Source organism: Schistocerca cancellata, chromosome 2, assembly GCF_023864275.1.
Source record: "Schistocerca cancellata isolate TAMUIC-IGC-003103 chromosome 2, iqSchCanc2.1, whole genome shotgun sequence".
In the NCBI taxonomy this organism is placed as follows: Eukaryota; Metazoa; Arthropoda; class Insecta; order Orthoptera; family Acrididae; genus Schistocerca; species Schistocerca cancellata.
Window position 1 is genome coordinate 827,173,820 of NC_064627.1, and position 14,757 is coordinate 827,188,576.

A 14,757-nucleotide genomic window follows, 5' to 3' on the forward strand; every position below is an offset into this window, starting at 1 on the left:
AGGTTGGTCCAGAATTTTACCGTGCGGGTATACAGGCGCTGGTTCCAAGATGGCGTAAGGCAGTTGAGAGGGATGGAAATTATGTGGAGAAATGAAAATATTGTTCCTAAAGGATGTATCTACACACTCTAAAACTTCAAATACGTAGAATAAAAGAGGGGTTTTGAAAAAAAAAAGTTTGCGTTTCTTTTGGAGTGATCCTCATAGCTTACATTTACAAAACGTATTTCGGAGTTGCTGGCGTGTGCGGTGGCAGCTATTACAATCTCGCAACCGCATCATAGCCAATCACACGCTAGCTGTCAAGTGACATGTTTCGCCGGCCCAGGATTAGGATGGACACTGCTTATTCCTTTGTTGGTGATAGTGAATGAGGTAGCTGGGACTTTGTCTGGCTCTTTGTTTGTCCCTCCCTTTGGATGAGTGCGCCTCCAGTTCCCTTACCTGTGTTTACGTCTGTGTGTGTGACGCGGCTTGTGTGCGGCAGGCTCTGAGACGCTGAAGCTGGGCGTGGCCCGCACGGCCAACGTGCTGACGCCGGTGCTGCGCGAGCCGGGCGCGGGCAAGGCGCTCTACTCGGGCTTCCTGTGGCGGCTGGGCGGCGCGGGCGGCACCACCTGGGTGCGCCGCTGGTTCTCCCTCAAGCGCGACAACTGCCTCTACTACTACAAGACTGATGCGGTGAGTACACCACGCCAGGCTCAGTCGTAAGGCTGAGGCCGTGAAACTTAGTGCTGGTGTCGGCTCCCTCTCTACGCATTCATGCCTCAAAACGACACATCTTTCCCAAAGATGGATGACTTGGCAGAGGCTTTGGTTGTAGGAGCCTGTATTTTGGATGTTCTCCCTCGGAAGTCATCTCGTCGCCATTCTGGAAATGGCTGCCACGCACTGGTTGCTCGACCTGGGGAAGAGAACGAAGTCACTGTGTGCCCTGTCAGGACTGTGCAGTAATTGATACCCCAGTGAAGCAGCGTGTGTGAGTGCATCCGGTACAAAATGAGATGCCACGCTGTCGTGGAGCAAAAGCGGTAACCCTGTCAGGAGAGTTCGGGTAGTGTGCTCCTGAGGCGGTTTGCCTTTTACGACCTTCATTAGCAACGTACGATGGTAGTTCCCAACAACACGTTGCCTGAAGATGGTTGGATCTTCGCCTTTGCCAAACCGTATGCTTCTGCAACTTACTTTCCTTCTTTCTCAAGGGATCATAGTCACAAACTGTGGTGTGTGTACTGTAAGACCTTCGGTACACACACCATCAGATTGTTTGACTTGTCGCTCTAATGAAGTAGGCGAGTGTCAGCAATATGTATCGTGGTCTTATTGTGGCGTGTTTATCTTCTGCCGTTAGGTCAGACGATAGAAATGCCACTTGCACAATTAGAGTAGCAGATTGACGGTGACCAACTTTAAACAGAACTTGATTAATTTTCACACACATTTATTAAAATAATAACAAGCATAAAATTACTTAACTTGATTCTGGATGCTATTTACAATTGACAATCTGAAGTTCCTTTGGTCTTGGTACGTTAATCTTATTTTCACATATCTCTGATACTTGACAAAGTGTCTATACATTTATCTTCATGGCTACGTACAGGAATATGATAATCTTATTAGGCGCAGACTGAAATTTGACTATAGACTGGCACAGACAAATGCAGACTGGTACAGACTAATGCAGAAAAATGCAGACTGACTAATTGGAAGTCTGTACACCCGTTATAATACCTCGCGCATTCAGGTATCACTGCGTGAGGGTGATCCGTGAGGAGAAAAGGTTCTACGGTAGCAGCAATCTCATTGGCTGCATTACATATTAATACACTGATCGGCGGAAGCAAAATTTGGTCCATCTCTAAGGCAGCGCCATCTCGTAGTGTGGAGATGGACGAGCGCTTCGCCTGCGCTGTTGTGCTTAGCGGGGCGCGCTCTAGTGGGAAAGTTGTGTACGAGCTGACTACGTGGAACTATATACACAATACAAATCCAGCCCTCATCGATGATTAAGGTACTAAATAAATCATACAAATTCGACTGACACAACTGCAACATTTCCGCTGCGGCCTCGGTTCGGCCTGAATTTTGAATAGGTTCTGGAAAACAGGCGACCGCGATCTTTGTTATACTCATACTGTCGTGCGAGCTTTTGAAAACTTGCTTATGACTTATTTTCACTTTCTTCACTGTTGTGTAAATTGTAATAAGCTGGTCTTCGAGCTCCATGCCTTTTCCTCTCTTCTACTTCCCTGTTCTTCAGTGCCACGTAGTTCCTTGTGATTTAGATATATTTGACCAAATAGCAAAGTGTTCTTGTATACTGGTCTTCAAATCAGGTAGAGACAGAACGTGTCCCTAGTAAACCCATTCCTTTAGATATCCCCAGAATCAAAAGTTATATGGGTTCAGATCAAGTGATCTTGCTACCTAATCAAAGTCTCATATGATGCTGCGTTATCGCCGTATACTTCCCAACTCAGTATTGATTGTTAAAGCGTCGTTCTCCTTCAAATATGGAAAACGAATTACCCCGCGATAGTGCTCTTCTTCAGTGGGCAGTGCCATTTTGTTTGGGTCATCAAACGACGTGCTACGACACCCTATTTCGATGTGTAGGATGACTACGCATGTATACCCATAAATCAAAGAAGAATTAATCAAGTACCTTTATTTCTCGAGGCTATACTTAAAACCTTATGAATTTCCTAGTATATGTGTGCCGTCGCAAGGCTACACCTAAGAATCAAAAAGTATGTTTTGTTAGTAATGCTGATTACATGACATATTTTCTTTATTTATTACATTATTTCGTATCTATCTATAGTATCTATGTTGCTGACGATAGGGCACAAAGGAACATCCTTTTTATGCACCATTGGTAACCCATGGGGGGTGCAGCAGCTCGAGGTCAGAGTTTCTTGACGATTTCCTCCGGCCGGCACATAGGCACTCCAATGTACCACCTAGCCAAATATTTAACGGCGGAATTAAGCCCTCACGTCGGGAAATGTCAGCGTCACATCAGGAATTCTGTACATTTCATTCAACGGCTGCAGGAGCTGCGCCTCCGTAACCAGGACCTCATGGTGAGCTTCGATGTGGTCTCGCTTGATGACACTCTTAATTTGATTAGGGAGAAATGCAACCCGACGATGACTAATCTTTTCGAATTTGTCCTCACATCAACATTCTCTCTCTTCGATGGAAACTATTACGAACAAACGGATGGTGTTGCCATCGGGTGTCCCCTGTCACCAGTGGTAGCAAACTTGTTTATAGAGGACTTCGAAGAGAATGCACTGGAAACTGCAGCACTGAAGCCTATGTGATTTTACAGATATGTTGATGACACATTCGTGATATGGCAACATGGAAGAGAAAAACTTCAAGTGTTTCTCCAACATCTGAATTCTCTGCATCCTAACATCAAATTCACCATGGAGGTGGAAGAGACGTCTGGACGTCCTAGTCAAGCGCAAAGAGGATAGCACCTTGGGACACAGTTTATAAAGGAAAGAAACCCACACTTATTTGTCTCTACGCTACCAGCTGCCATCATCCTTCACAGCTTGAGGGTGTACTGCGAACACTGGTACACAGGGCCCGCGCAATATCGGATGAAGAAAGCCCACAAGAAGAACTTAACCACCTTAAGAACGTTTCATGAAGAACGGATATAACGAGAGTCAAATTCGACGTGCTTTCAGGCAGAATGCACAAGCCCAGCAGAGAGAGAACGAAGAGGACGAGAAGACAATGGCGTACCTGCCTTACGCCGGCAAAGTACAAATGTTTCTTCCGCCCACCTCCGAAAACGCGTGCCCTGCTAGGCACAGTAAAAGATGACCTGGGCTCCGCAAACTGGGTGTTTACCGTATTCCGTGTAAATGCGGTAAGGCATACATCGGGCAAACTGTACGGACAATCGAAGAAAGATGCCACGAACACAGAAGGCACACTGAACTGAAGCAGCCTACAAAATCTGCGGTTGCGGAACCTTACATGGATACTAGAGATACTATGTAGCACGCGAAAACTGAAGTTTTACGGCAGGCTTCGTTTTTTGGGACTGTGTTCTGAAGAAGGCGATTGAAATACGTGTAGCTGATGGGCTGATCATCAGAGACGCCGGGTTCAACCTCAGGAAAGCCTGGTACCCAGCACTCAGCAAACTAAAAGCACAGAGCAGTCCCAGAGTGACTTCCGTGCCTGACGAAGGCCACAGGACATCTGATGGTCCACAGTTCGCATCCAGCAGCCCGCCCCTCCCCTCCACCACTCCACGCAGCGCCGCGTGTGGCATGACGCGGGGGAAGGGGTGGGGAGCGATCAGAGTACAAAGGGGTGGAGATTCAGCGGAGACGCTCAGTCTGCAGGTATCACCTGAAGATGACGCCAAGGAACGCTGTCGAAATATTGTGGTTTGAAAACGACTGCACCCGGCTGTAGACCCGAGAACATTACAAACAGATATTTGTAGTCTTCAATCCGCTCCAGTTTCATAACGATCGGAAATCGGACACATGTTCATGGAACTTTGTCAGTTTATTTTGACATGTGGGATCGCCTCACAATTTATGTGACATTCCTTCTGAATTATCCTGTATGCTTCATACAAGTTTGAGACTTCAAAAGGTGTCTGGAACTATGTAGTTTCATATGATTAAACTATTTTTGTGATGTCGAAATATGTGTCATAACGGCCATGCAGTAAGTGCCTTCTGGAAAACTCCTTTTCTTAGGGTTTTAGGGAGTACATTTTAATCAGTTCCCACTCACATCTCACAACATTAAGACAGGCAACCCACTATGTATTTATGTATATTGGATATGTTCATTTTTGCTATTTGTTGATCCATAAGATATTGTATGTCATATATTTCGTCATGGGCTATTTTCATTCACTTGTCATGGTGTATTGACTAGATGTCATGACATATTTCTCATGTATATGCATTTTACTGTGGATCCTTTGAAATGCAGTAACGCCAAGCATGTAAGGTGTAACAAAGGCAATAAAAACTATAGATGAAATGTATTCGCAGTTGCGAACATGAACAGCCATCAGATGTATGATGGAATTACGACAGTGAAAATTTGCGCAGGACCGGGAATAAAAACCGGATTTACCAATTAGTCCTGTATTACAGTATCAAATTTCTTTGTCAAATTTGATATGTCAAATATTTTTGTCAGGGAAGTTTGATGGTGTAATAGGACACTTTGTCAAATCTCGTCTGTCGTCAAATAAATTTGATCAAATCTAGGGCCTCGCTGTAAATTTGATCATAAAAGTCGCTTGTCTTCTGTTTACTGCAATGTGACATGTTACCACGTGGAGCGCTAGCATTGCTGCAACGTCCTGTCATCTGTAGTGTGTTTATAAACATGGCCGGTAAATACAATTGGTTTTTACTGACAACTGCAAATTTAATAGAGATGTATGAAGCTGATGAGGCGCTTTGCAACGCGAGGTACCCTGAAAACAAAAACAGATTAAGAAGATTTGAGACCTAAACTAACCTAACCTAACTCTCTCCCGTAGCAAGGAATCGGAATGTTACAGTGAGCCTGTCTTCTGCAGATATAGCAGATCGTAAGTGAGTATTGTGCTTTGTGATATGAGGATACACTTCATTGAGCCATTACTGAAATGTATGCTCCTCCATTCTTAAGTAATTTACGTACGACTTGACGTCCTCCACCACAAGCTCACGTAACAAGTTTTGTTGAATGCTTTTATCGTCTCGTCGTAAAACCCACGGCTTCACCGAGATACGTTTCCTTTTTTTCCCCCTCTTCTCTTCCACATGTGCACACAGTGCAATTGTGGTACATGCAACTGCTGCGGTTAATAACAAGTTGTTGTTGTCAGCCATCTTGAACTTTGATGAAAAATATGATGAGAGTGTAATACCCCTTTTTAGCGCCACATCAAAGATCTTTGTCAAATAAATTTCATGAGTATTTCATCATATCTTTGATCAAATCTTTGACAAAGAAATTTGATAGTGTAATACCGGCCTTATCGCGAGTGTTTGCCGAACACGACTCACTGCCAGATCCAAACTTCCATATGTCGTCAATCATGTGTCTACAACCTGTACTCTTACATCCGTTGTGTATATATCCGTACAGGGGAGACATTTTACTTGAATATCGCTTGCCCGGTGTCTGCGGACAAATACCAGGTTGCAGTGCCTGTGTTATTCCTAATTACGTGTATGCATGTCCGAACGGTTATTGCATCATAATTCGAAATAACACAGGCACTGTAATATCGTAATAAAAACTATGGTCTAAGACAAAAAGTGTTACTACAGTATTTGACTTATTGGGTTAAACCTTCAAGATTTTCGCTCTTAATGGCTAGATTATGACAGCATTTTCAGTTCTTAAATTCGACCAATAACTGTATGAAATCGCGAAAATCGAATTTTAATTCCCGACAGTTAGCCGTTTAGTGATGCATATAATTCAACGGATTATTTCTGTTTCCTTTCTTGTGTACTTGTGTGATCTGCGTAAGTTTCTATTCTTTGGGTACGAATGTTTTGCCTAGGGAGCGAATGAATATGATTCCTAAAAATGGAGCTGTTTCGTTACCATACGGCACATCTACATCTACACCTACATGGATACTCTGCAAATCACGTTTAATTGCCTGGCAGAGGGTTCATCGAACTACCTTCACAATTTTCTATTATTCCAATCTCGTATAGAGTGCGGAAAAAACGAACACCTACATCTTTCCGTACGAGCTCTGATTTCCTTATTTTATCGTGGTCATCGTTTCTGCCTGTGTAGGTCGGTGTCAACAAAATATTTTCGCATTCGGAGGAGAAAGTTGGCGATTGGCATTTCGTGAGAAGATTCCGTCGCAACGAAAAACACCTTTTTTTTTAATGATGTCCAGCCCACACTCCATTTTCTAAGTGTCCTACCAATAAAACGCAGTCTTTGGTTAGCGTTCCCCGCAACATTTTCTTTGTGTTCCTTCCAATTTAAGTTCTCCGTAATTGTGATATCTAGGTATTTAGTTGAATTTGCGGCTTTTAGATTAGACTGATTTATCGTGTAACCGAAGTTTAACGCGTTCCTTTTAGCACTCATGTGGATGATGCAGCGGAACCGATTTATAGTATTTCGTGACTTTAATTACTTATAAACGATATTTCCGGTAGATCAAAAAAAATATAAAACCAGTTACCTACTGTCAGCGTAACAATTCGTTTGATCTCAGAAATGATTATCCCGGCTACTATTTGTCACTCTGCTAAGATCTGCTAAGGAAATCTCCACTTGACGTTGTGGAGAAATGTTGTCTGTAAAGTCCTGTGAGTGACATTAAATTGCATATCATTTATCAGACTTTACACAACTGTTGCTTAAGATGGAAGCGCTTTCCTCTAGCAAAAGGAACAATTAGTCACAAAGTACTACCCGCACACAACACTGACGTATGTCTCCTATTAAAATATTTCGTGTAAATCGTCCGAAATAATTAGGCTTCATACATCAGCAAATAAGTAATTGATATTCCGTAAGGTGCTGTGAGCACTATTTTTAAATATTCAATCTGAGTTGAATTCTGTCTTTTAAAGTAGATTCGGGACCACAGGTGAACATTGATTTCCATTCATTTGTATCTAACAACATTTATGTTTGTTAAAATTCTCAATTCAAAACTACCGCGGAGATATTTTTGCTAAGATGGCGGGAGACGGATGATAGTCAATTTGTCTATTGTTATTCTCGATTCCTTTTATATCAAGTTAATATATTCAGATAAAAGTCTTTAAGCCTTTCGTTCTCTATTCTTTAGCATTTAGAATTATTCTCAATGAAAAACGTTTTATATTTTTTATACCAGCTACTAGTAAACTCCGCTGGAAGTTACTAGCGCTAGTGGCTGCGCTCCTAATTGCGGGGCTGAAAATTAACACTAAAGACATTAATTAGATTGGATTACAACTGAAATAAATACAAATCTGCGTGTAGACAATAGCGACTTTATTTTTCAAATAATAATTAACAATATAGTTACAGGTTTTCTCTTTACAGACCTCACACGTCTCACGTCCGAACAGTTTAACGGTTAGGACAGGAAGAACAACTGAACCACAGTTATCACAGATAACAAAAAAAATTATAATTGTCGTTGTCCATGAATGTAGTTCTCTGATAATAGTTTTAATTCACACAGAAATTAAATTATTATAGTAATAATGAAATAATTATCGTCATTTGTACACGATAGTCATTTTTATACGTAGTATCGATAACATTTGTTGAAGTTTGTACAGTTAGTTCAATTTAACATCTATTGGCTGTAACATAGTGTCGTGATATTACAATGACCTCACACTTTTCGCTATTTAGGGTCAATTGCCACTTTTCGCACCATTCAGATATCTTTTCTAAATCGTTTTTCAGTTTGTTTTGATCTTCTGATGACTTTATTAGTCGATAAACGACAGCGTCATCTGCAAACAACCGAAGACGGCTGCTCAGATTGTCCCAAATCGTTTATATAGATAACGAACAGCAAAGGGGCCATAACACTACGTTGGGGAAATCACTACTGTTTCACTCGACGACTTTCCGTCAGTTACTACGAACTTTGATGTCTCTGACAGGAAATCACAAATCTAGTTAGCGCCGGCTGGAGTGGCCGAGCGGTTCTAGGCGCTTCAGTCTGGAACCGCGCGATCGCTACAGTCGCAGGTTCGAACCCTGCCCCGGGCATGGACGTGTGTGATGTCTTTAGGTTAGTTAGGTTTAACTAGTTCTAAGTTCTAGGGGACTGATGACCATAGAAGTTAAGTCCCATAGTGCTCAGAGCCATTTGAACCATTTTTGAACATAAGTGGGACGATATTCCACAAGCACGCAAATTCACTACGAGCCGCTTGTGTGGTGCAGTGTCAAAAGCCTTCCGGAAATCCAGAAATACGGAATCGATCTGAAATGTCAATAGCACTCAACACTTAATAATTCAGAATAACACAGGCACTGTAATATCGTAGTAAAAAGTACGGTCGAAGACAAAAATGTGTTACAATAGCATCTGACTTACTAGGTTAAACCTTTAAACTAAGATTTTCGCTCTTATTGAGTAGATTATGACAGCATTTTCAGTTCTTAAACTCGGCCAATTAGGCCTACTGTACGAAATCGCGAAAATCGAATTTTTGTTGCGCGGCAGTTAGCCGTTTAGTGATACATATAATTCAACGGATTATTTCTGTTTCCTTTCTTGTGTACTTGTGTGATCTGCGTAAGTTTCTGTTCTTTAGGTACGAATGTTTTGTCTGGGGAGCCAATGAATACGATTGCTAAAAATGGAGCTGTTTCGTCAGCATACTCAGCATACGGTACTTTGAAATGGTGCAGTGTATTTCCTCGCTATGCTTGCTACGTGCCTCGGCCCTTACGGACGCCGTGGCCTTCTTTCCCGCAGGAGAGCCTGCCGCTGGGCGCGCTCATGCTGCACCGGTACGCGGCGTCGCGCTGCGAGGCGGCCGGCCGCCAGCACTGCCTGCAGCTGGCGCGCAAGGGCGGCCTGGGGCTGACGCTGGCCGCAGACTCGGAGGAGGCGCTCACGCGCTGGCTCGCCGTCCTCTCGCACGCCATCGAGCGCAACAACCACGTGAGTAGCCGGCCCGCACTCCAACTACAACCACTGTACATGTCAGTCAGTAGCCTAAACCCGTCACACATTGTTTTCTACTCGTAACATAGTTATGTACCACACTAAAGCATCCAAAAGAAAAAAAAGTGAAATGCCAAAACAAAACAGTAATTGCTCCCGAAACGGGGACTAGGCAACAACCGAGTAGCAACGCCAGGAATTGAACCCGGGTCTCCTCCTTATTAGGCAGGTGCACTAGCCGCTAAGCCACCTTGGGAAAGCGGTTCAGAAAACTGCACGGATTACCCTGGCAAGCTTCCCTCCTCGATCCAGTCTCACTGCCTCCCCAATCTACCGGGTGATCAAAAAGTCAGTATAAATTTGAAAACTAAATAAATCACGGAATAATGTAGATAGAGAGGTACAAATTGACACACATGCTTGGATATGACATGGGGTTTTATTAGAACCAAAAAAAATTCAAACGTTCAAAAAATGTCCGACACATGGCGCTTCATCTGATCAGAATAGCAATAATTAGCATGACAACGTAAGACAAAGCAAAGATGATGTTCTTTACAGCAAATGCTCAATATGTCCACCATCATTCCTCAACAATAGCTGTAGTCGAGGAATAATGTTGTGAACTGCACTGTAAAGCATGTCCGGAGTTATGGTGAGGCATTCGCGTCGGATGTTGTCTTTCAGAATCCCTAGAGATGTCGGTCGATCACGATACACTTGCGACTTCAGGTAACCCCAAAGCCAATAATCGCACGGACTGAGGTCTGGGGACCTGGGAGGCCAAGCATGACGAAAGTGGCGGCTGAGCACACGATCATCACCAAACGTCGAGCGCAAGAGATCTCTCAGGCGTCTAGCAATATGGGGTGGAGCGCCATCTTGCATAAAAATCGTCCGTTCTGGCAGGTGTTTATCAGCCAGGCTGGCGATGATGCGACTCTGTAACATACCGGCATACCTCTCACCAGTCACGGTAGCAGATTTGCTGTCCAGCGCCATCAGTCGGACATTTTGCGAACTTTGCTTTTTTTTCTTTTTGTTCTAATAAAACCCCATGCCATTCCAAGCATGTGTGTCATGCTTTCACACGAACGGAATTGCTGAGCCTCTCCATGTTCTGGAACAGCACCTCAGCACCCTCGGTACAAATTTTCACTCGCAGCTTAAGTCTACATACGTAAAAAAGATCATTTCTTTACGAGACCCGTAAAATCTCTGACATTGTGTCATTTTATTTGTATAAATGCCTGCACTTGCGTTTCAGGCTGGATCCCACATTTACGTTCGATGCTGAGATGCTATTCCGGAAGATGGAGAGCCTCGGCAATTCTGTTCGTCCGTAACACGTAAGCCGGCCGGACTGGCCGAGCGGTTCTAGGCGCTACAGTCTGGAACCGTGCGGCCGCTACGGTCGCAGGTTCGAATCCTGCTTCGGGCATGGATGTGTGTGATGTCCTTAGGTTAGTTAGGGTTAGGTAGTTCTGAGTTCTAGGGGACTGATGACCTCAGCAGTTAAGTCCCACAGTGCTCAGAGCCATTTGAACCATTCTTTTGTAACACGTAATTTAAATTAGACTGGGTCGGCATAGAGAATTTGGATCAAGGTAATCCCTGCAGCTGTGCGAACCCATATGCCAAGGTGGCTTAGTGTCCAGCACACCTGTCTAATAAGCAGAAGACCCAGGTTCGATTCCTAGCCTTGGTACAAATTTTCACTCGCTGCTTCAGTCTACATACAAAAAGAATCATATCTGTATGAGACCAGTAAAGTCTCTGAAATTGTATCATTTCATTTGTAATCAAGTAACACTTGCTCTACAGAATTACGTTCCGAATACATGTATCGTAAATCTCTCCCAAGCCAAAGTTCACAAACACCAAAATGTTGAGCTCTGACTCCGCAGTTAGCGTCTTTAGTTCCTGTGGCGCTGAAGTTCTGCCTCACATTCCCGATAAGCACTTCGCAATTTACCAACAACAAACTAAGAGCTTAGTGAACAGTAATTAAGACCTTATTTGGAGTTAAATGTTGATGATCTTGATACGTAGCCACGCTGATAGATGACACGTGAACCAAGAAAGAAAAGCGAAGACAGTGACGCCTGCACCGTAGCATCCTTCTTTCTGTGACGTAGGACGATTGAGTAAGACATCCACCCACACCTGTACGCTTGTATCCAGATAGTGTGTAAATGAAACCCCACTTAAACGCACTTACCTACATATTCTACATTTACATCTACATCCACACTCCGCAAGCCACCTGACGGTGTGCGGCGGAGGGTACCTTGAGTACCTCTATCGGTTCTCCCTTCTATTCCAGTCTCGTATTGTTCGTGGAAAGAAGGATTGTCGGTATGCCTCCGTGTGGGCTCTAATCTCTCTGATTTTATCCTCCTGGTCTCTTCGCGAGATATACGTAGGAGGGAGCAATATACTGCTTGACTCCTCGGTGAAGGTATGTTCTCGAAACCTCAACAAAAGCCCGTACCGAGCTACTGAGCGTCTCTCCTGCAGAGTCTTCCACTACAGTTTATCTATCATCTCCGTAACGCTTTCGCGATTACTAAATGATCCTATAACGAAGCACGCTGTTCTCCGTTGGATCTTCTCTATCTCTTCTATCAACCCTATCTGGTACGGATCCCACACTGGTCATCAGTATTCAAGCAGTGGGCGAACAACCGTACTGTAACCTACTTCCTTTGTTCTCGGATTGCATTTCCTTAGGATTCTTCCAATGAATCTCAGTATGGCATCTGCTTTACCGATGATCAACTTTATATGATCATTCCATTTTCCACTTGTAACATAGTTATGTACCATACTAAAGTAATCAGAAGAGAAAAAGGAAATGCAAATAGAAAACAGTAACTGCTTCCGAAACGGGGACAAGGCAACAATCAAGTAACAACGCCAGGAATTCAACCCGGGTCTCCTCCTTATTAGGCAGGTGCACTAACCACTAAGCCACCTTGGCAAAGCGATTCACCAAACTGCACGGATTACCCTGGCAGGCCTCCCTCTAGTCTCACTGGCGCCACACTCTACTTTAAATTCCCCTTACACACACCGAGCGAGGTGGCGCAGTGGTTAGCACACTGGACTCGCATTCGGGAGGACGACGGTTCAATCACGTCTCCGGCCATCCTGATTTAGGTTTTCCGTGATTTCCCTAAATCGCTTCAGGCAAATGCCGGGATGGTTCCTTTGAAAGGGCACGGCCGATTTCCTTCCCCATCCTTCCCCCACCCGAGCTTGTGCTCCGTCTCTAATGACCTCGTTGTCGACGGGACGTTAAACACTAATCTCCTCCTCCTCCTCCTCCTCCTCCTCCTCCTCCTCCTTACACACAAACGGAACTGCTGAGGCTCTCCATGTTCTTGAACAGCACCCTTGGTACAAATTTTCACTCGCCGCTTCAGTGTACGTGCATAAAAAGATCGCTTCTCTACGAGACCCTTAAAAACTCTGAGATTGTATAATTTTATTTGTATAACTGCCTGCACCTGTGTTTCAGGCTGGATCCCACATTTACGTTCGATGCCGTGATGCTATTCCAGAAGATGGAGAGCCTCGGCAGTTCTGTTCGTGTGTAAGGCGGAATTTAAATTCGACTGGGGCCGTATTGAGAATTTGGATCGGGGTAATCTGTGCAGCTGTTAGAAGCGCTATGCCAAGGTGGCTTAGCGTCTAGCGCACCTGTCTGGTAAGCAAAAGACCCAGGTTCGATTCCTGGCCTTGGAACAAATTTCCACTCGCTGCTTCAGTCTACATACAAATATAATCATAAATTACAGTTGTTTTCAAAGAAAATGCGTTTTGCTCTCTGTTAAAAACAGTTCCTAAATCTATAACCTACATGTGAAACCGTAACCTATGTGAAAAAAGGACAAATCATGTAATATTTCAGGACACCCACTGAAGATGCCTTGTAAAAAAGTAGAAACGCGTCTGGGTACATAAATAAAAATAAAAAATTTCAATGTGCAGCGTTCAAAAGGCATTTTCTTTGAAAACAACTGTAATTTATATACAGCTGCTGCGAAAATGGCCACTACAAGAAACGTGTTAAAAAGAATCATATCTGTATGAGACCAATAAAGTTTCTGAAATTGTATCATTTCATTTGTAATCATGGTACACTTTCTCTACAGAATTACGTTCCGAACACTTTCATCGTAAATCTCTCCCAAGCCTAAGTTCACAAACACCAAAATGTTGAGCTCTCACCCCACAGTTAGCATCTTTAGTTCTTGTGGCGCTGAAGTTCTGCCTCACATTCCTGATTGCACTTCGGATTTTACCAACAACAAAGTAAGAATAAATTTATTTTAATTTACGTCTATGGTCACAGACTTTTTGTTCACAGGTTACCGGTTTCGGTCGGTAATGACCATCTTCAGATCTGCAGCAAAAAATATGGGAAAACGTAAATACACCCGCAGATTGTCTACAGCTTAAAAACAATAAATAGAACATAATGAAAAGTACTACTGCTTCCGAAACGGGGACTAGGCAACAATCAAGTAACAACGCCAGGAATTCAACCCTGGTCTCCTCCTTATTAGGCAGGTGCACAACCACTAAGCCACCTTGGCAAAGCGATTCGCCAAACTGTATGGATTACCCTGGCAGGCCTCCCTCTAGTCTCACTGGCGCCACACTCTACTTTAAATTCCCCTTACACACACCGAGCGAGGTATCGCAATAGCAAACAGAAGTCTACTAATATCAGTATTGCTGGACCCTGTTTTGATCTTAACGGGGTTGGAATCTCCCTACACGTCTGTCATGGAGTTTCCCTTGTCAACAAGTCATTGTCTTCCCTTGCCCCACGACCAAGCCGTGAAGCTGCTACGGAGAAGTAACGGCCTCAGCTGGCAGAGCGTGGCTACCTGTTGCAGGCGGACGAGTGGCTGGAGGCGACGCAGCGAGCCCTGCGGCTGCCCGCCAGCAGCGTGCTGCAGCCCGACTGCGCCGGCTACCTCACGCAGATAGGGCCCAAGTGGCGGCGCCGCTTCTGCGTGCTCAAGGACGCCTGTCTCTACTTCTACCAGGACAGCACCGCGGACTCCGCCATCGGTGAGGCGCCT

General features: G+C 44.1%; 1 protein-coding gene across 1 annotated transcript in view; it reads left to right on the top strand.

Moving 5' to 3' along the window:
- The window catches only part of LOC126159020 (uncharacterized), a 514,849-nt gene that overhangs the window by 481,463 nt on the left and 18,629 nt on the right, over positions 1-14,757 (top strand). Inside the window, exons 28-30 of the mRNA XM_049916483.1 lie at positions 488-681; positions 9,467-9,655; positions 14,569-14,746. Of these exons, the coding sequence (XP_049772440.1) occupies positions 488-681; positions 9,467-9,655; positions 14,569-14,746 (561 nt within the window). The remainder of the gene's footprint in view (positions 1-487; positions 682-9,466; positions 9,656-14,568; positions 14,747-14,757) is intronic.